The sequence below is a fragment of the Geotrypetes seraphini genome, chromosome 2, assembly GCF_902459505.1.
Source record: "Geotrypetes seraphini chromosome 2, aGeoSer1.1, whole genome shotgun sequence".
Classification (NCBI taxonomy): domain Eukaryota; kingdom Metazoa; phylum Chordata; class Amphibia; order Gymnophiona; family Dermophiidae; genus Geotrypetes; species Geotrypetes seraphini.
Genome location: NC_047085.1, coordinates 68715828 through 68735577, shown reverse-complemented (window position 1 = coordinate 68735577; position 19750 = coordinate 68715828). Strand labels below are relative to the sequence as shown.

The 19750-nt window shown below is 41.0% G+C and overlaps 1 protein-coding gene across 8 annotated transcripts in view; it reads left to right on the top strand.

Annotated features, from left to right (window-relative positions):
- Window positions 1-19750, top strand: part of VPS13B (vacuolar protein sorting 13 homolog B) — a 1237203-nt gene that overhangs the window by 661677 nt on the left and 555776 nt on the right. For all 8 annotated transcript variants that reach the window (XM_033933145.1, XM_033933154.1, XM_033933146.1 and 5 more), the window contains one exon: window positions 4915-5026. In XM_033933145.1, the coding sequence (XP_033789036.1) occupies window positions 4915-5026 (112 nt within the window). The remainder of the gene's footprint in view (window positions 1-4914; window positions 5027-19750) is intronic.

The window sequence follows — 19750 nt, the reverse complement described above, 5'->3', positions numbered from 1 at the left end:
AGAGAGAGACCAAACCAAAAAGAGGGGGAGGAAAGCAAAGGAGAAGTGCTGGACTAAAGGAGAGAGGGAGAAGAAATGCAAGACCACAAGGGGAAAGATACAAGAGGGACAGTTACTGCTCCAAAGTAGGTGGGCAGGATGCAGGATGGCAGGAGAGATAGTAGGAGAAAGCCTCTACCTGTGGAAGGGGATACAGGAGGTAAGGAAGAGAGAAAGAAGAAGCTGGATATGGGGAGAGATAAGATGCTGAGCATGGAGGGAACATAGGAACAGGGACACAAGGGGGACAGTACTGGAGAGGAGAATAGGGACAGGGACACAGAAGAGAGATGCTGGATGAAAGGGTAGTTGAGAAAAGGAGAGATGGTGAATCTGGGGATGTTGGGGTCCATCGCTGCAGCTGCAGGGGGATGGAGATGAAAAAAAAAAAAAGATGCCAGACCTCTGGGGGGAAGAAAGGTAAACAGAAGGGGAGGACAGAGATGGAAGATGGATCGATAGCACGAAGAAAGAAGGAGAGCCTGATCAGAAGACAACCAGACCAACATGGGACCAACATGATTTGAAAAATAACGAGACAAGAAAAGGTAGGAAAAATAATTTTATTTTCTGTTTTGTGATTACAATATGTCAGATTTGAAATGTGTATCCTTCCAGAGCTGGTGTTGGACCGCGAACGTGAGCTAGGAATTAACAGAGAGGAAAAGTATTTTTTATTTGTTTATTTTGTTTACACCACAGGATCAGTGTGGGTAGGAGAGGGCTAAGGGGGTGAAGAGACTATAAAATAAACCCACCAGGATGTTTGGAAAAAAACACCCAATTGGACAGGAAAATTGCATTGCATTACATTACTGATTTCTATTCCGCCAATACCTTGCGGTTCAAGGCAGATTACAAAAGAAGTTAACTGGCCATTTCCAGAGGAATTGAAGAGTAGAGCAAGTTGCTTCAGAGAATTGGGATGAGTCTTGCGGTGTTAGTTTGTCTTCAAGGATTTCTTGAATAGGATGGTTTTTATTTCTTTTCTAAACGATTTGTAGTCTGGAGTCGTTATCAGTAAATTGGAGAGTTGGTAGTCTAGTTTTGCTGCTTGAGTGGCTAGAAGGCCATCGTACAGTTTTTTTTGTTTGACGTCTCTGATTGGGGGATGCGTGAAAGGTTTGCGTGTTCTCCTGTGTCTGGTTGAGGTAGTTTAGATTAGGCGGTTGTTTAGGTAGGCTGGGCTATCTCCATTTATGGCTTTAAATAGTAGGCAGTAGAATTTGAATTGCACTCCTGCTTGTATTGGGAGCCAGCGTGAGTCGAGGTATGCCGCCGTGATGTGATCATGTTTCCTCAGGGAATAGATAAGTCTTAGCGCTGTGTTTTGAACTGTTTGTAGTTGTTTTATCATGGTTGTGGGGCAGGGGAGATAGAGTATGTTGCAGTAGTCTAGAAGACCTAGGACTAGGGACTGGACCAAGAGCAGGTATTGTTTTCTGTCTAAGAATTTTCAAACTTGCCTTAAGTTTCTCATGACTGCAAATGATTTTTGTATTGTTTTGTTGATTTGTGGTTGCATGGTACAGTATCTGTCTATTGTCATTCCTAGAAGTTTTAGAGTGGGTTGTATGGGGTATGTGATTGAGTTTATTACTAGATTTGTTATAGTTGGGATTTTATTATTTTCAAGGAGAATGAATTTTGTCTTGTCTGGGTTCAGTTTCAGTTTGTGATTATTCATCCATGTTGCAATTGTTTCAAGTGTCCTGTGTAGTGTGTCTGTCATGGAGGACGTTGGTTGGTCAAAAGGAAGGAGAATGGTGATGTCGTCTGCATAGCTATAGGAGGTTAAGCCTGATTTGTTCAGGCAGGTGCCGAGGGATGCTATGTAGAGATTGAAGAGAGTTGGGGACAGTGGAGATCCTTGGGGTACGCCGCAGGGGTTGGACCATGGTTCTGATTTTTCTTTGTTCAACTTGACTCTAAGTTCTGGATTGTAGGAAACCTTGAAACCATGTGTGTACCTTGTCTGTGATTTCTGTTGTTTCTAGTATTTGTAGTAGGATGTTGTGGTCCACCAGGTCAAATGCTGCGGTGAGATCCAGCTGTATAATCAGCATTTTTCTACCTATGCTGAGGTGATGTCTGGCTGTGTCCAGGAGGGAACCTAGTAGTGTCTCTGTGCTGTAGTTGGTTCTGAATCCAGATTGTGTAGGGTAGAGTATGTTGTGGTCTTCTAGGTAGTTGATGAGGAGTTTGGCTACCAGGCCTTCCATATGTTTGACATAAAGTGGTATTGAGGCTATGGGTCTGTAGTTGGATGGTTGATCTGTTGCTTCTTTAGGGTCTTTTAGGATCGGGGTAACAACGATTTCACTGAGGTCTTGCGGGAAAAGGCCATCTGTGAGCATGGTTTGTATCCATTGTAAGAGGAGAGCATGGAATTTGGTACTGGAGGATTTTAATAGGTAAGGAGGGCAGTGGTTGAGATCGCAGGTTGAATGGCTGTATTTTTTGTAGAGTTTGTTAAGGTCGGACCATTGTATTATTGGGAAGTGGGACCAGGTTCTGTCTGCCACTGCTGAATCTTTTTCTGTGGGGGGCATTGTGATCTCTTCTAGGTGGATTGGGCTTCCAGAGAGGGTAGTCCTGGCAGTTGTGATTTTGTTTTTAAAGTGTAGCTGAGGGGGGAGAGGTTCCGTTATTGGCCAGATAGGATTTAGTGTCTGTGAGTTCTTTTAGTATTTGGAATAGTTTTTTTGTGTCTTGGGTATCTTTGCCTATTAGGTTGGTGTAGTGTGTTTTTCTTTTTTCTTTTAGTTTCAGCTTGTATTAATGGTTTCGTTTTCTCCATGCTGTTTTCGTGGGTTCTTCGTTATTCTTTCTCCATTTTCTTTCTAGTCGTCTGCATTGTCTTTTGAGTAGGAGTAGTTCGTTATCAAACCATTTGTCTGATCATCTGCAAATTCTGTTCTTTGTAATGGAGCTAGCTCGTCTAGGGTAGCTGTGCTTAGCTTGCACCATTGTGAGACGAAGTCCTTGGGGTTGCATTCTTGGATTTCTGCATCTGTTGTGGTCCAGAATTTGGAGTGATCAATGTATTTACGAGAGTTGTAAGTTGGTCTTTGGGGTTTTGGTTTGGTTTTGTCTTTGGCCCAGTTGAGGTTGAAGGAGTATATGTAGTGGTCTGACCAGAGGGATCGAGACCACTTTCCATTTGATGTTTGAATCTTGGGCAGTAAGGGATGTTGGGTCATGAAGGCTGCAATGTCTAGTTGGTGACCTTTCTCATGTGTGATTTGTGGGTCTAAAATTTGTATGTTAGGGCTTTGAGGAATGACAATAGGTTTTCTACTTGTTTGGAGGATTGGTTTTTGAGATGGAGGTTAAGGTCTCCTAGGATTAGGTTACAAGTTGCCGTTAGTGAATTTTGGTATATGAAATCTTCAAATTTGGGTCTTGCTGTGTTCCAGTTCCCTGGTGTTATGTAGAGAGCATGCAAGTTACAGATCCTTTTAGTGTGGTGCATGAGAGTTGGCAGGCTAATAGATCCATGTAAGGGGTGGACATTTTGGCTAATATATTCAGATTGAGAGAGTTTCTGGCTATGATGGCTAGACCTCCTCCTCTTTTTCTTTCCCTGCAGACCACTGTTGTTTTGTATCCCTTGGGGCAGACTTCCATTATCCTGGGATCTGAGTCTGATGTAAGCCTGGTTTCTGTGAGGAAGAGGCAGTCTTGATTCTCGTTTTCTATCCAGTCTTTTATAAGTTCTGTCTTAGGGCCTAGGCACATGTAAGTGTTGCGTGTTTTGTGCACTGTTTATTGTTTTCGGGTAGATGAGTGGTCTTGGGTGAGGGTGTGGTTTGGTGTTATAGGGGTTTGTTGGTCTTCTTTTCCATGTTGGTGTGACAGTGAGGTGTATATAGTATGTGTCTGTCCACTGTGGTTCTCCTGGTTGGTTGGTGAATTCTGTTGGTAGTTGTAATAATTGGAATTGGGGAGATGTTGTTAACTGCTGCTTTCCAGTTGGTTAGGAGCAGTATGATCAGTAGAATAGTTTGCGTTTGTTTTTGTGTTGTAGGTTTCATTGTGCACGATAGGGGTAAGAGTTGTTGAGCGTGCAGTTGGAGGTGGTCCTATGGGTTGGAGAGGTGGGGTTTTTTTGGGGTTTTTTTTTTTAGGAAAAGAGAAGGAGCTTCACAAGGGCAGTTGGGGATGGAGTTGGCCTCCCATACCCGTCCAACTGCTTCCCTTGTGTCTGCTGAGGTCCGGTCAGGTTGTAGCAGCTCCCAAGTCAAACGGAGCTGCCCTGAAGAGAGAAACCTTTAGGTGAAAAGAAGCACCGCAAGGACCATTGGGGGTGGAGTTAGGATTTTCCCCTGATCAGCTGAGTCGGCAGGTCAAAATCTATTGCAACAAACTGCAACAAATTTTTGGGCACATTTTGAGCAAAATTTTCAGGTGGCTTTTGTATCATACTAACATTGTTGCAGCTAGCACAAAAAGTTATGCTGGACTTCTAAAAATTAGCACTCTTGACTAATTATTCTCAATTTTACAAGCAGCTAAAAAGTCACTTTATTCATCACTGTGCACAATACTGCCAATATCCAGCCAGACAAATGGGTCTAGCTCAGTGACTACTACAGTTAGGAATCTAAAATCTTAGGAAAATTCTCTTAGTACCCTGACTATTCTATGTGCAAATTTTGAACAAAATCTGAAACATAATGGTGGAGACTTGGCATGGAAATGACCCTGATGTTTTCCTTGCAACAAGCTTTGTGATAAGATCAATAACCCTGGCAAGGAAAGGAATATAAGCTTGAACTACACACACTTTTAACTACTATGATTTGTATAGGTGTGCATATGTTCGTCTGGTATACAAGCAGTACAGTAAGTATTTCTTTGTCTCTACTGCAGATTGTCAGAAAATAAATGAAGATACATTGGTTTTAAAGATTGGTTCTGTGTCTATGGCCCCTCAAGCTGACAATCCGCTTAGCAGAAGTGTCCTGAGAAAAGACATTTACCAGTAAGTGTGCTCTTTATGGGACTAGTATATTTGCAGAAAATTGGTTAACTATGTTGTATAAAATGTACTTTAAATTATTCTAAAACATCATGCCTGATTCAGTGAAATCGCATTTTGAAGGGGTTCGGGTGTCAGGCAAGAAGGAATGGGCATCCCTCCTGCCATTTTTTTTTGGGGGGGTTCCTCTGTCTGCCGTAGCTGGCTTAGCTGATTGCAAGAGGGAAATTCCCCCTCTCCCCCACGATCAGCTGAGCTGGCTAGACTCTTTGGCTGATAGAGGATAAATTCCCCTGCTGCGATTAGCCTATGGCTGCTGCAGTCTTGCAGCAAAGACAGGCATTGAAATGTAGGCCAGGGTTTTCCAGGCCTGCATTTCAGCTGCCTATTTTGGTTGATTAGATGCGATTCTGTAACTGGCACTGTCGACTGATTTACACTCGCTCGGCGGCCACCGACATGGGCACTAATTACAGAATCTTTCTGTAAGTGAATAAGTGGTGCGAAAGAGCTTCCTTTAAGCATATGGAACATTAAGCATGAAATTTTGAAATTTATTCGGGCTGAGATAGGTAGCCAGTGTAGTTTTTGTGTGGTAGTTAGAGATTGAATTTTTTCAGCTTGAATATAAGTCTTATTGCTGTGTTTTGTATAAGCTGCAGTTTGCGGGCTAGGGTGGTGTTGAAACCCACATAGATGGAGTTGTCACAGTCTCGTTGTGATAGAAATAGCATCTGCACGAGTGGTACAAAGTGTCGTTGATAGAAGTATGGTCTGATGAGTCAGTTGTCTCATAATGAAAAGGTTTTCTTTCTGAGGTTGGAGATTTGTGGATCAAGGGATAACATGGAGTCCAATATGACACCCAGCACTTTGGAGGATTTTTCTACCTCTTTGATGATTCCTAATGGAAGGATGATGCTTATCAGAGCTGTCTGGAGTGGAATGTGAAACCAGAGAATTTTGGTTTTAAACACATTTAATTTGAGTTTCTTTATTGTGGCCTATGATTTTATCTTGTCGATGCTGTCAGAGATTTTGGGGGGGATTGTTTCAACTTGGTTGCTTGTTAATTGGGATGAGGAGAAGAATGTCATCTGCATATGATAACACACATTAATTGTTGTTGAATTTAATGTTGCTGAGAGAACTCATGAATAGATTGAATAGAACTGGGAAGAGCCTTGGGGTACTCCCGCAGAAGACCTTCCAACTGTTGGAGAAGATTTACTCTTTCCTGTTGAGGTATTCTCTCTTTTAATTTGAGGAAGAAGTCGGCAATGTCCTGGGATACTGGTTGGGTGTGCTAATCGTAGGTGCCCTGTTTGAGGGGTGTTGTTAAGCAAGTACAAAGTGAAATATTATGGCCTACACATCACTGGCCAACACTCATTTTGGTGCCTCAAATGTTAGATCTGTTTCTGGGTATATTTGACCTGCTGATTCCAAAAATTGCACCAGTTTTCTCCTATCAGCTCTAGCTTTTGAGATATAGAACATGTGCCATATACCACTCTTCACTCTGCTCACCCATTAAAAAATCAGGATATTTTAATGTAGCGTTTAAATTAATATCTTTTAAGCTTGAAGGAAACATATTAAAAATTAAAAGAAAAGTGTACAACATGAAAATCTACTTATTTCATATCAAAGGCACATGTTTATGATACAAACTTTCTAGTCATTCAACACACAAGAAGCTCCTTTTGTAAGACTTTTGAGAATGGGATCTGCCAAGACAGTCCCGCATAAGATTCAAGCAATAATCTGCCATCATGTGTGCATCCCATCATCCTTGGTATCTGGCTTCCATTGTTTTTATGTCTTGGTGAAATCTTTCACTTTGCTCTTCATGTAAGTCACCAAGGTTCTCTGGAAAGCAATCTAAGTGACTATGTAGATAATGGACTTCAACACTTATGTTACATCCAAGCCTGTTGAAATGAAAGAGCGTATTCTCTACTAATTGTGTTTAGTTGTCTGCCTTCTTGTTGCCAAGAAAGTTTTTCACAACAAGAACCAAAAAAGACCAGGTACATGATTTAGTTTGATTTCATTCATTGATGCTGTGAAATGTTGGTCATTTTATAAGTTGTCTGATCTGTGGACCATCGAGAATTCCTGCCTTCAGTTCCTCTATGGTAAGTCCAGATAACATATGCACTATATATTCAGTGCATGAACCATCTTTATTCAAAGCCTTTACAAATCGTTTCTTCAGGCCTAGCTTTATATGTAGTTGTGGCAATATGGTTCTATCTCATGCTACCAAAGGTTCATTGACTACATTTTGTCCTCCAACAACCATATATTCCCTTGGATGCCATTTTTTGCTCAATGTTCATATTTGGCTCTACTATCCCAAAGGCATAAAAAGCAAGGATACTTTGTGTAGCCACTCTGTTGGCCAAGAACAAAATTAACCATCTTCAAGTCTGCACAAATCACCCATTGATGTTCTTGGTAATTTATCTTTTCCAAGACTAAAGAGATGGCCTTGTTCTCTTCTTTGATCCTGGTGGACTGACTGATTGGAATAAAACCACATTTGTTGCCGTTATTTAAAAGAACACATTTCAAACTACGTTTTGGACTGTCGATGAAAAGACGTCACTCACTTGCATTATATTCTGAAAGACGGTTTCCGATGTCATTGTAGAATACTAAGTTGTTGTCTTCGGTAAAGAATGGCAGCAAATCCTTTTCTCTCCTTTGATAAAATATAATTTTTGTTCCAGGCTGAAGTGCATTCTTTTCCTTTAGTCTTGAGGCAAGCAATTCAGAAGACTCCTTGGAAAGATTTAAGTCCCTGATAAGATCACTTTATTCATTCTGGTCAAAGTATTCACTATGGGCTCCTTTTCCTAAGCTGCGCTAGCGGTTTTAGCACACGCTGCATTGCCGCACGTGCTAGATGCTAACACCACCATTGAGCTGGAGTTAATTTTTACGCATAGCAAGGGGGGCAGCGCGTGCTAAAAACGCTAGCGCATCTTAATAAAAGGAGCCCTATGTGAAGTTGTTTGGGAATCACTGTCACTGCCCCAACTTTCTTTACCTTGGGCGATATCAGACATGCAAGACTCATCCTCTGAGAGCTGTAGTAGTTCACGGAAAGGTGGAATGGGTACAAGATCCAAGTGTGGAACAGGTCTCCTGGCTGAAGGTAGATCAGGGTAAGACCACTTGTCACAATTATTTCAACTGATGCCTATGATATTAACTACAAAAATAATAGTCATCGAAGTGGTTTTTCGGTTCACTCCAAACCATTGGTACTCCAAATTTCAGGCAGCTTCTTTTTCCATTTGTCCACTGGCGCAATTGTTCCGTACAGGTTTTGCATCCAATATGAGGAGCCCATGGCTTATCTTGATCTCCAAGCTTGATACCAAAATAATTTACATATGCTTTTTTTACAAACTTAGGGGTCCTTTTACGAAGCCGCGTTAGCGGTTTAACGTACGTAATAGCACGCTCTAAATTGCCAGCTGTGCTAGATGGGCGTTAGTTCTAGTCGCGTAGCGCTAAAACCGCTAACACGGCTTTGTAAAAGGAGCCCTTAGAAATAGGTTTCCTACTTGCTTTCAGTGTGTACTCCCCATAAATGTAGAAAAATACGTCGGAATGATTCGAGCAGCTCTGACTTGAAGTAGCCATAACCTCTACTGTGTTCAATCTGCAAAAATGAAATGATATGAATGGGACTATACACACACCTCCTATATGATCATAACTGTTATACAGTTAAGTTATTTAATTTTTACAATCCAGTCTTTTGGATGTAAAATTACAGTTGGAAATATGTATACACTCTAACTATATCTGCTAACTTGTATGCAAAAACACAAACCAGGTAACAGAAGACAAAGTTGAAAAACATTTAAATCTATGTGCAACTGTTTTAAATAGATCAGGTTGAGAAACCTTTGAAATTCAAAATTATGTAGTCTAAGGAATCCATGCTTACCATCTAAAATTTTTGCACATAATTATGTAATATAACAGAACAAAGGTGATTTTGTCATTTGAGCTTTACATTTTTATGCCGGTATGCATTATAGGAAAGGAAGTAGATGAATAGTTATGAAACAAAGGTCATTATATGCATTAAAAAATGTGTTTAATTTAAATACATAAATTTCCCATTCAAAAAAGAAAGCTTATTATGACATCTTGACTCTGCAGAAGAGATCTTTTAAATAGCATTAAAAAAATTAATAAATTCAACCATATCTAAGAAACTAGAGCTGATGTGGTCTATCAATGTAATTTTCGGAATCAGCACCCCAAATAACCCCAGGAACAAGTTACTTAAAACCCCAAGGTACTAAGAATTTTTTTGTTGTTGTTGGCCTGTGATGGAGTGGAGGAGTAGCCTGATGGTTAGAGCAGGGGGATGAGAATTAAGGAAGCCTGGTTCAATTCCCCCTGCAGCTCCTTGTGATCGTGTGCAAGTCACTTAATCCTTCTTTGCCTCAGAAACAAATTTAGATTGTAATTCCTTAGAGGATTGGAAAATACCAACTATAATTAAACATAGCTCACTTAGAATTACAACTGAAAAATGTGTGAGCTACATTCAGAATCTCTTCCCTTCCCTTTCATAATGTGATTCCTCTCTCGCTCTCCTTTTGCTAAGTCTAGTTAGAAAAAGTTATCATAAGTCTCTTGTATAAAGTAGCTAATGCAATCTGTAGACAGGATCTGGGTGGACTCAAATGCTTTATTATACCTTTTTCTGCATGTACAGTAAATCCTATTTTATGTACATAAATACTCCTAAAAACCTGTATGGCCACATTCTCACACAATAGTATTTAAAAACATAAGAATAGCCATACTGGGTCAGACCAGTATCTTGTTTCCAATAGTAGTCAATCCAGGTCACAAGTACCTGGCAGAAGCACAAATAGTAGCAACATTGCTTGAAAAAAAATATGAGGGGATGCTGAAAAGTTCTCAGCCTAACCAAGAAGGGAATGAAACTTACAACTTATTCCATATATTCACCATGCTTGGCACATCTTGTCTGAAGTTTCTGTAACCCTTCCCAAAATGCTGTGATGTCTGGTCACTGAAATACTGCTCCCTTGCTGCAATCACCTCTGAATCACTCATATTGTCACCCTTTCAAACTCTTTTTAAGGTTTGGAAACAGAAAATAGTCAGATTGAGTTGGGTGGATGGTCTATGCCAGCGATGGCGAACCTATGGCACGCGAAGGCCTTGCAGCTGGCACGCGCAGGGCTGCCATCAGGGCAGTACTACCAGGGGGTGCACAGGAGAGAGAGCTGAACGGGGACGATGGGGGACCCGCGGGGTTAAATATAACTCGAGCCGCAAGGCTCGTCTTCTACTCCGACTGCCCTGCCGTTCACACAGCCGATCGGAAATCTTCCCCGACGTCAGCGCTGATGTCGGAGGGAGGGCTTAAGCAAAGCCCGCCCTCTGACGTCAGCGCTGACGTCGGGGAAAATTTCCGATCGGCTATGTGTGCACGGCGGGACAGGCAGGAAATAGAAGACAAGCCTACGCGGCTCGAGCTACATTTTGCTGAGAAAGTTGATAAGATGGGCTGGGAGACAAACGGGGAACACAAAAGGGGGAGGGAGTGCGTTTTGGACACAAGGCATGAACTTGGGAGAAAGGAAGGGAGGGAAAGAGATGCTGAGGTGGGGGAGGGAATGGGTTTTTGGACACAGAAGGCATGGACTTGGGAGAGAGGAAGGGAGGGAAATAGATACTGAGGTGGGGGAGGGAATGGGTTTTTGGACACAAGGCATGAATTTGGGAGAGAGGAAGGGTGGGAAATAGATGCTGAGGTGGGGGAGGGAATGGGTTTTTGGACACAGAAAGCATGAACTTGGGAGAGAGGAAAGGAGGGAAGAGATGCTGAGGTGGGGGAGGGAATGGGTTTTTGCACACAGAAAGCATGAAATTGGGAGAGAGGAAAGGAGGGAAAGAGATGCTGAGGTGGGGGAGGGAATGGGTTTTTGCACACAGAAGGCATGGACTTGGGAGAGAGGAAGGGAGGGAAAGAGATGCTGAGGTGGGGGAGGGAATGGGTTTTTGGACACAAGGCATGGACTTGGGAGAGAGGAAGGGAGGGAAATAGATGCTGATGTGGGGGAGGGAATGGGTTTTTGGACACAAGGCATGGACTTGGGAGAGAGGAAGGGAGGGAAATAGATGCTGAGGTGGGGGAGGGAATGTGTTTTTGGACACAAGGCATGGACTTGGGAGAGAGGAAGGGAGGGAAAGAGATGCTGAGGTGGGGGAGGGAATGTGTTTTTGGACACAGAAGGCAAGGACTTGGGAGAGAGGAAGGGAGGGAACGAGATGGTTGTGTACACGGGGAATAGAAGAAAGGAGAATTTTTGGTCATAGGGAGGGAGTGAGGTACAGACAGTGGCATACCAAGGTGGGGGTAGGGGCGGTCTGCCCCGGTTTTACGCCCCAAGGGGGTGCACAGCTGGCCACCCTCCAGTGTTCTCCCTAGGCTGGCAAACTGCATCTCTTTAGCCACTTGAGTGCCACCGCCGCCATTGGGAACAGGCTGGTGCCAAGTTCTCCCTGCTTTTCCCTGTGAGGCCGACCAACTCTCGCCACCCGCGTCAATTCTGATGTCGGAGAGGACTTTCTGGGCCAGCCAATCCCCAGTGGCGGTGGCAGCATTTTCCCAATGGTGGTGGCATAGGGGAGGGCAAGGAGAAAGAAAGAAAGGGGGGGACAGGGAGCCAAAAAAAAAAAAGAAAGAGGGCTGGGTGAAACAAAGAAAAATGGGGCACGGAGAGAGAAAGAAAGACAGACATACAGAATGAAAGGGGGTATGGAGAGAGAGAAAAAGAAAGAAGGGGGCAGGGTGAAACAAAGAAAAAGTTTGGGGAGGGAATGAGGTCTGGAGGAGAGAAAGCATACAGGAGGCTGAAAAAAGGGAAGAAATATTGGATGCACAGTCAGAAGAATAAAGTGCAACCAGAGACTGATGAAATTACCAAAGGTAGGAAAATGATTTTATTTTCAATTTAGTGATCAAAATGTTTCCGTTTTGAGAATTTATATATGCTGTCTATATTTTGCACTATGGCCCCCTTTTACTAAACCGCAATAGCGTTTTTTAGCGCAGGGAGCCTATGAGCTTCAAGAGCAGCGTGGGGCATTCAGCGCAGGTCCCTGTGCTAAAAACCGCTATCGCAGTTTAGTAAAAAGGGAGGGGGAATATTTGTCTATTTTTGTATAGTTGTTACTGAGGTGACATTGCATAAAGTCATCTGCCTTGACCTCTTTGAAAACCCGCGGAATATAAATGATAATTAACATTTTCTCTGTGTACAGCGTGCTTTGTGTTTTTAAAATTTTATTGTTGGTAGATCATTTTGACTTGGCCACAAAGGTAAGGGGGAGGGAGGGGAGCTGCTGAAAGAGTCTACCTTGTCGTGGTTGCAGGCTTACAAATCTTTTGGTCAAAGAGTGCGGTGACAGAGAAAAGTATGTGTGTATTCGGCCCATGAATGAAATCATTAAAACATTATAAATTGCCAATAAATTGAAATGAAAACCAAAGGATTGTGAATCAAATTGATTCTCTGACAATACAAAGATTCCAACCTTTAAAAATGATGTTACATAGTTCAGGCAACTTTATAAAGAGTTTTTAGATACTAAAATCTTGTTATTAAGGTTTAATTGACGTGCTGGCACTTTGAGGAAATTCTTTGGTTTTGTGCGGCAGTTTGGGCACTCAGGCTCAAAAAGGTTAGCCATCACTGGTCTATGCACTGAAACCCCAAAATAAAATAACACACTTTTCAGCTGTAGTGGCAAAATAACATTCAAAATTTAAGAAGTAGGTTGGGCTGAGAACTTTTCAGCACCCCTCATATACCTCCTTTTATGTAGTCTGTGTATAGATATTCTTGGGAGCACACGTGGTATTACAGAAGAAGAAGCAGAGTTGTAGAAACATAAGAACATAAGAATTGCCGCTGTTGGGTCAGACCAGTGGTCCATCGTGCCCAGCAATCCGCTCACAAGGCGGTCCTCTGGTCACAGACCAGCACCCTAACTGAGTCTAGCCCTACCTGCGTATGTTCTGGTTCAGCAGGAACTTTAACTTCGTTTTGAATCCCTGGAGGGTGTTTTCCCCCTATGACATGCACACATTTACACTTTTATTTGAAGCATTTTCACACTTTGAGGCTGTTTCTAGGTGCCTTTGTTGTGTTTATAAAATAGACTACAAACATTTGACTTTTTGGACACATAGTTGACTATTATAAAATTAGCCCAGATATATACACATTACTCAGTATGTCATTATTTGCCCTCCTTTGCAATCAGGTTTTATTCAACATCATTCCCAATCATTTGCCATGGCTTCTTTTTTAGACTCAAATTGAGTAGATCAAACCCATTGGGCATAACTTCTCTGAAGAATTTACTTTTTCTTCCCCCCCCCCCAATTATGCTTTAATCTATTGAAGGAGTGTCCACACTTTTTGGACTTGCGAGCTACTTTTAAAATGACCAAGTCAAAATGATCTACCAACAATAAAATTTTTAAAAACACAAAGCACACTGTATGCAGAGAAAATGTTAATTATCATTTATATTCTGTGGGTTTTCAAAGAGGTCAAGGCAGCTGACTTTATGCAATGTCACCTCAGTAACAACTATACAAAATATAGACAAATATACTCCCTTTTTACTAAACCACGATAGCGGTTTTTAGCGCAGGGAACTGCGCTGAATGCCCTGCACTGCTCTCAATGCTCATAGGCTCCCTGTGCTAAAAAACGCTATTGCGGTTTAGTAAAAGGGGGTCCTAGTGGAAAATATAGACCGCAGATAAAAATTCTCAAAACGGACACATTTTGATCACTAAATTGAAAATAAAATCATTTTTCCTACCTTTGTTGTCTGGTGATTTCATGAGTCTCTGGTTGCACTTTCTTCTTCTGACTGTGCATCCAATATTTCTTCCCTTGTTTCAGTCTCCTGTATGCTTCCTCTCCTCCAGACCTCATTCCCTCCCCCAACTTTTTCTTCCTCTCTCCCTGCCCTCCTCCCCTTTTTTTCTTTCTCTCCATCTTTCTTTCTATCTCCCTGCCCCCCTTTCTTTCTTTCTTTCTGTATGTCTGTCTTTCTCCATGCCTCTTTTCTTTCTTTCTGTCTCCCTGTCTTTCTCTCTCCATGCCCCCTTTCTTCTGTCTCCCTGCCCTCTCCCAAGTCACCACCATCAGGAAACAGGCCGCCGCCATAATGAGGACACTGAAGTGCCAGGCTGACCAACTTTCCCCACCCGACATCAATTCTAATGTCAGAGAGGAAGTTCCGGGCCAGCCAGGCAGCGATTGGCTGGCCCGGAACTTCCTCTCCGACATCAGAATTGACGTCGAGTGAGGAACGTTGGTCGCCCCGTGCTTCAGCTTTCTCTTTACAGGGTCAGGAAGCAGGTAGAACGATAGGCAACGCAAGTCTATCACGGAGCCCGGGATGGGCTCCGCGATCGACTCAGGTTGCTTTCGCGATCTACTGGTCGATCACAATTGACTTTTTGGGCACCCCTGATCTAGTGGCATGGCTAAGGGCGGGCTCAGGCCCACTCCTAGCAGCACACCTGTGATGTTACTATTGGGGATCCCATCAGCTAAAAACTCCCAAAATCTCTCTCTCCCTTGTACTCTTAAAGAGCAGATCTTTGCCAGCAATGAGCAGCGTGACTGCTACATACTGTTTGCACTGGCCCCACAGCCTTCCTTCTGATGCAGTCTTGTTTCTGCATACTGCAGGATGTGCATAGGCATCCTGTGGTAAGTTTATTTGTGTGTGCAAACTAAGCAAAATAAGTTTTTAAATTTTTTCTTTGGAGAGGCATGATGAGGGCAGAGAGTAGACCTTTCTGCTCTAATCAGTTAATGCATTTATATTACTGTGCATTAACTGATTAATGTAGGATTAGGATGTGAGCCTTTACTGTCACCCATTTTGTAGATAGTTTGTGCTTGCACGCTAATTTCTGTTGATGGCCATGTACTAATGGCATATCACTGTATTAGGGAGATAATCAGTTTAATCCTGTGATGATTGTTCAAAGGCTCTGTATCAAATCACAGCTCTGATAACTTTGTCTTCTGAGTACAGAGTGCCTGAATAAGCGTCCCCTCTCGATGAAGAGCTGAAACTCGAGTTGGGGGGGCCGGGGACTCAAATATGGAGATTTAGTTCATACAAAATCCGTTTAAGAACATTGAGCACTGGCACTTTATCACAGGCAGTTCATCACTTTATCACAGCTGTGGCTGTAGAGACCCAGTCGTTCAGCAATTGCAGATAAGTAAATTTTATCCATTATTATGTTTCTTTTGTGGTTGGGTCAGGGACAGTAAAGGCAATGATAGTCCCTGTTTTAGCCACAGTTTGGTGTTATCACTAAATTATGGGCTATTGGTCTGAGCACTTTATTATAATTTAATTATTTATTTAATAGTTATCAGAGCTGTGATTTGATACAGAGCCATGTACTCATGGCAACATTAGCGCATGGCCATTCATCAAGAAAACAGAAAATTGGCTATTTTCTTGCAGCTTGGTAAAAGGACTTCATATTCTTTTTTTTATACCACCACCCCCTGGTTTTCTGTTTTTCTGATATAAGCAAATGCTAATGGATAAAATATTGTTAAATCATCGACTTGGAGATATACGTATATATTTCTGTATGTTGAAAAATATGCTTATACTTTTTTTTTTTTTTTTTACAAAATATGTATTTCAATAAATAATTTGGAAAAACTATACTGAAAATCTGGTCCAAGTATTGCGGTTGAAGTTTTTGCAGATAAAGCCCAGATATAGACATCAGAAGACCCACAGTTATTTGTGGAATGAACCACAGTCTGTACACAGAAGTTAACAAATGTCTTTTACAAATGGGGTATGGTTTCCTACATAGTCTTCATACTGTGCTGTTCTCTCTGGTGTACTTAAAAGAAGTGCTACTAACTGAAAAATTCTCAGTTTAGCTGTGTTTTTGTTATTAAATATCAAAACATTTGCTGACTGTTGTAATATCCACACAGGTTGCTTTTTTACAGAAGTTTGATGGCATGAATAATTGATGACACACTACATAATACTCGTACATTCACAGCATGGTTCTACTACTGTTATTTTCAGAGTAATAAATAAAAGTAAAACAAAATAAAAGTAGACTAACACAGCTACCACCACATCAATTTATGCTTGAGAGAAATATATTTACACTATAAATCAGCAAGCTTTTAGAGAAAATTTATTAAGCAAGGTATTTCAAAATCCAATATCCTTCAAATGATCCTCACTTCTATATTCCTTATTTCAAGACAAATTCTTAGCAAATATTCAAAGTTCGTAATCTTCTCCAGCAGAATAGCTTCAATAAGATCAAACACTTTTCAAATACTTTGAAAAGAATCAAATAGTATTCATTTTTAATCATTCAAGATAAGGAGTTAGACCTCAGTGGCTACATCTGTACCAAATTAAGTCTTGTATGGTACAAACTTCTACGTAGCTAGCCTCCTCATTGGTCAGGCTCCAACCACCTCCAGTTATTGATTAGATTGGTTTCTTCTTTTAAATATATTTTCATTTATAATTTACTTTCATTTCATTTATGATTAGTTTCATAACTTATCTTAAATATATGGCTGAATGGGGCTCTTAAGCAGTACCATGATTCTGCAAGATCTTTAGAATGCAATTAATTCTTGCAGTCCAGAGCCACCAGTAATATATAATACAAAAAATGTATACGTATATTTGTACCAAGACTGAGCTGAAGCAGTATAGTATAGTACAGGAAGATTGACTTATAGTATCTGGAAAGACAGTAATGTGTAAAAGAATTCATGCTTTGAAGAAAACTGGGGTTAGAATGCTAGTTGCAATAGGGCAGCTTCTGCTGCTGAATTCTTTATTCTCAAATAAGACCTGTAGTCACAAGCCAATCATTCTGGAGAAAAGGGTAAAACACTGAGTAAAGACCAAAAATCGTTCAGCATTTTTTTGTGTTTTAAAAACAACTCCTAATAGGCACACCTTAAGACTAAATAGAAAGAACACATTTAAAATTATACATTTCCTGAGTTCAAGTTTTATTTTTTTTATTCTTAGTTTATTTATCAAAATTTTTATATAACAGCAGAGGTAAGAAAAACAAAGCTACATCCAAGGTAAAGGGATGGCATGTAACCTGATGTATAAAATGCTATATATTAGAATTAGCTGGGGTTGTACATGTGTCAGAATTCAACAGCAAGTAATCTTTAAGAGCAGACCGTTTCTTGGAAAAAACAGTGGTGTATTGACCAAACATTTTCTCTTAATATGATAACATTCATATCTATAGGTGAGACATAGCAAATTCCACCAATGTACAGGTATATGAGAAACTTTAGTCAGATCTTTCCAAAAAGTACAAACAATTTTCATAGCAGTAGACAATATTGTATCTAATAAGTGACAGGAGAGGTCTGGCACCTTTCAACAAGATAATGCTTAAAGATATGAGGTCAGAGATAGGGAAAATCTCAGTAATAGTAAACCAGACATCCCTCCAGAACTGTTGTAAGTGTGAACCCCTATCTGTGAACCAGAAGACCGACATAGTTTGGAAAAAGAAAGATTAATTTGATGTGAGCGTACAGGGGTCCATAAGGCTCTGTGTAAGAGGAAGAATAATGATTGAATTGTGGAAGCCGACTTAGAGGAATGGTAAAGTTGCCACACTGAGTTCCAAACTGATTCAGAGATTGTGGTATGAATGTCATTTTTACAAATTGAACGTAGAGTGGAGAGTTTGTAAGATCCAACAGATTTGAAGTATGTATAAACTTTGGAGGAAGTGTGACCACCAGCAGAAAGTTTCAAAGAGAGATCAAAAATAGAAGCTTTGCTGTGCAAATTGGAAAATGAGATAGAGCTCTTGTGAAGAGAAGATCTGTTGTAACCAGGAGAAAAGCTGAGAGTCCTTCAAGGCGTGAGAAATTTGAACCTGAGAAAAGGGTGTCGAGCTCTTGGTTTCGGGACAAATGAAAAATGAGATATCCCAAATATCAAGAGATTGCCAAAAGGCCCAGGAGACATTTCCTTATCTATTAATGTGGCAGGATTATTCCAGAGGGGGACAGGAAAGGATTCGGAAATAGGGAAATCCAGAGTGGTGTCCAAAAATTTGAGAGATTCGTAAGTACTTTTTATAATGGGTTTAGCTTTCCTGTATTTAGAAAGAGTCATTCCCAGAAATTTAGCTAAAGATAAAGGGTGCATATATTGGATTTCAAACAAAAGCCAGTGTGGTAAAGCAGACATATGTGATAGGGATAGCCACTCCAGGCCTTGGCAGAGAAGAAATTACTTGTGATATAGGAGTAGATCTGGGAAATCCACCCCCCCCCAAAAAAAAAAAAATAAAAAAATAGTTTTTTTAAAATTTCAATAAGGATATTCTAGGGGACTTACCATTCCACAGGAAATTAGCAAGGAGTCTCTCCAATGACTTATAGAATGGCAGAGGGAAGAGTAACGGAAACATATTAAGGAGACAGAGAACTTTGGGGAGTAAAACCATCTTGAGGGATTCTAGTCTCCCCCACCAAGAGAGATGGAGCGGGTGACCAGGGGGGCAATAGATTGTTTAAGTTTGGTTAAAATGAGATCCATGTTAATCTTGGCAGAGATATATAAATCTTTACTGAAGTATATCCCCAAGTATTTGAGGTGAGAAGAGACCTAAGACAAGGAAAAATTAGGAAGATAAAAAGGGATACAGTACTCATTAAGCGACATACATTCGGTCTTATCCAATTGATTTTATAACCTGAAAAGGTGGAAAATAGGTTGATAAGATCAATCAGGGCTGACAAGGAATATTCGGGATCAGTTAAGTAAAGGAGTATGTTGTCTGCATATGCAGATAGTTTATATTCCCCTTTTCCAAATTTGAAACCATGTATGTTGGAGTTAAGCCTTAGAGCCAATAAAAAGGGTTCTAGGGCTAAATCGAACAACAATGGGGAGATGGGGCAGCCCTGCCTGGTGCCTCTCTGGAGAGTGAATTGAACAGAAAACTCCCCATTAGCCAAAATTCTCACTGATGGCAAGGTGTATAGAATGCGCAACATGTGAATGAAGTCAGGCGGAAACCCAAATTTCGGTAGAATAGCAAAGAAATATGGCCATTCAACCCAATCGAAGGCCTTCTCTTTGTATAAGGATACGGCCTTGACGGAGAAGACCCTCGACCGGGCCTAGTGTATGATATTACAGAATAATCTGCTGTTATCTGTGCCGTATCTATCACCAAGAAAGCCAACTTTGTCTTTATGAATAAGTGACTGTATAACCTTTTCTAATCTAAAACTCAAGAGCTTGGGATATATTTTATAATCTAGATTAAGCAAGGAAATTGGTCTGTAGTTTTGTACCAATTGATCATCTCTACCAGTTTTAGGTAGAAAAACCACTGTAACCTCCGAGAATCTACCCAGGGAGACAGGATTAGACAATATTGCATGATAATAGCACCCAGGAAAATTGAGAAAGATTTGTACAGCTCAGCAGGAAGTCCATCAGGGCCAGGAGATTTTGCCGGTGGTAGAGATTTTATAGCTGCCAAAATTTCAGAAAGCTGGATAGGAGCCTGAAGATCTGGAAAATGATTGAGTTCAACCTGAGGCATCT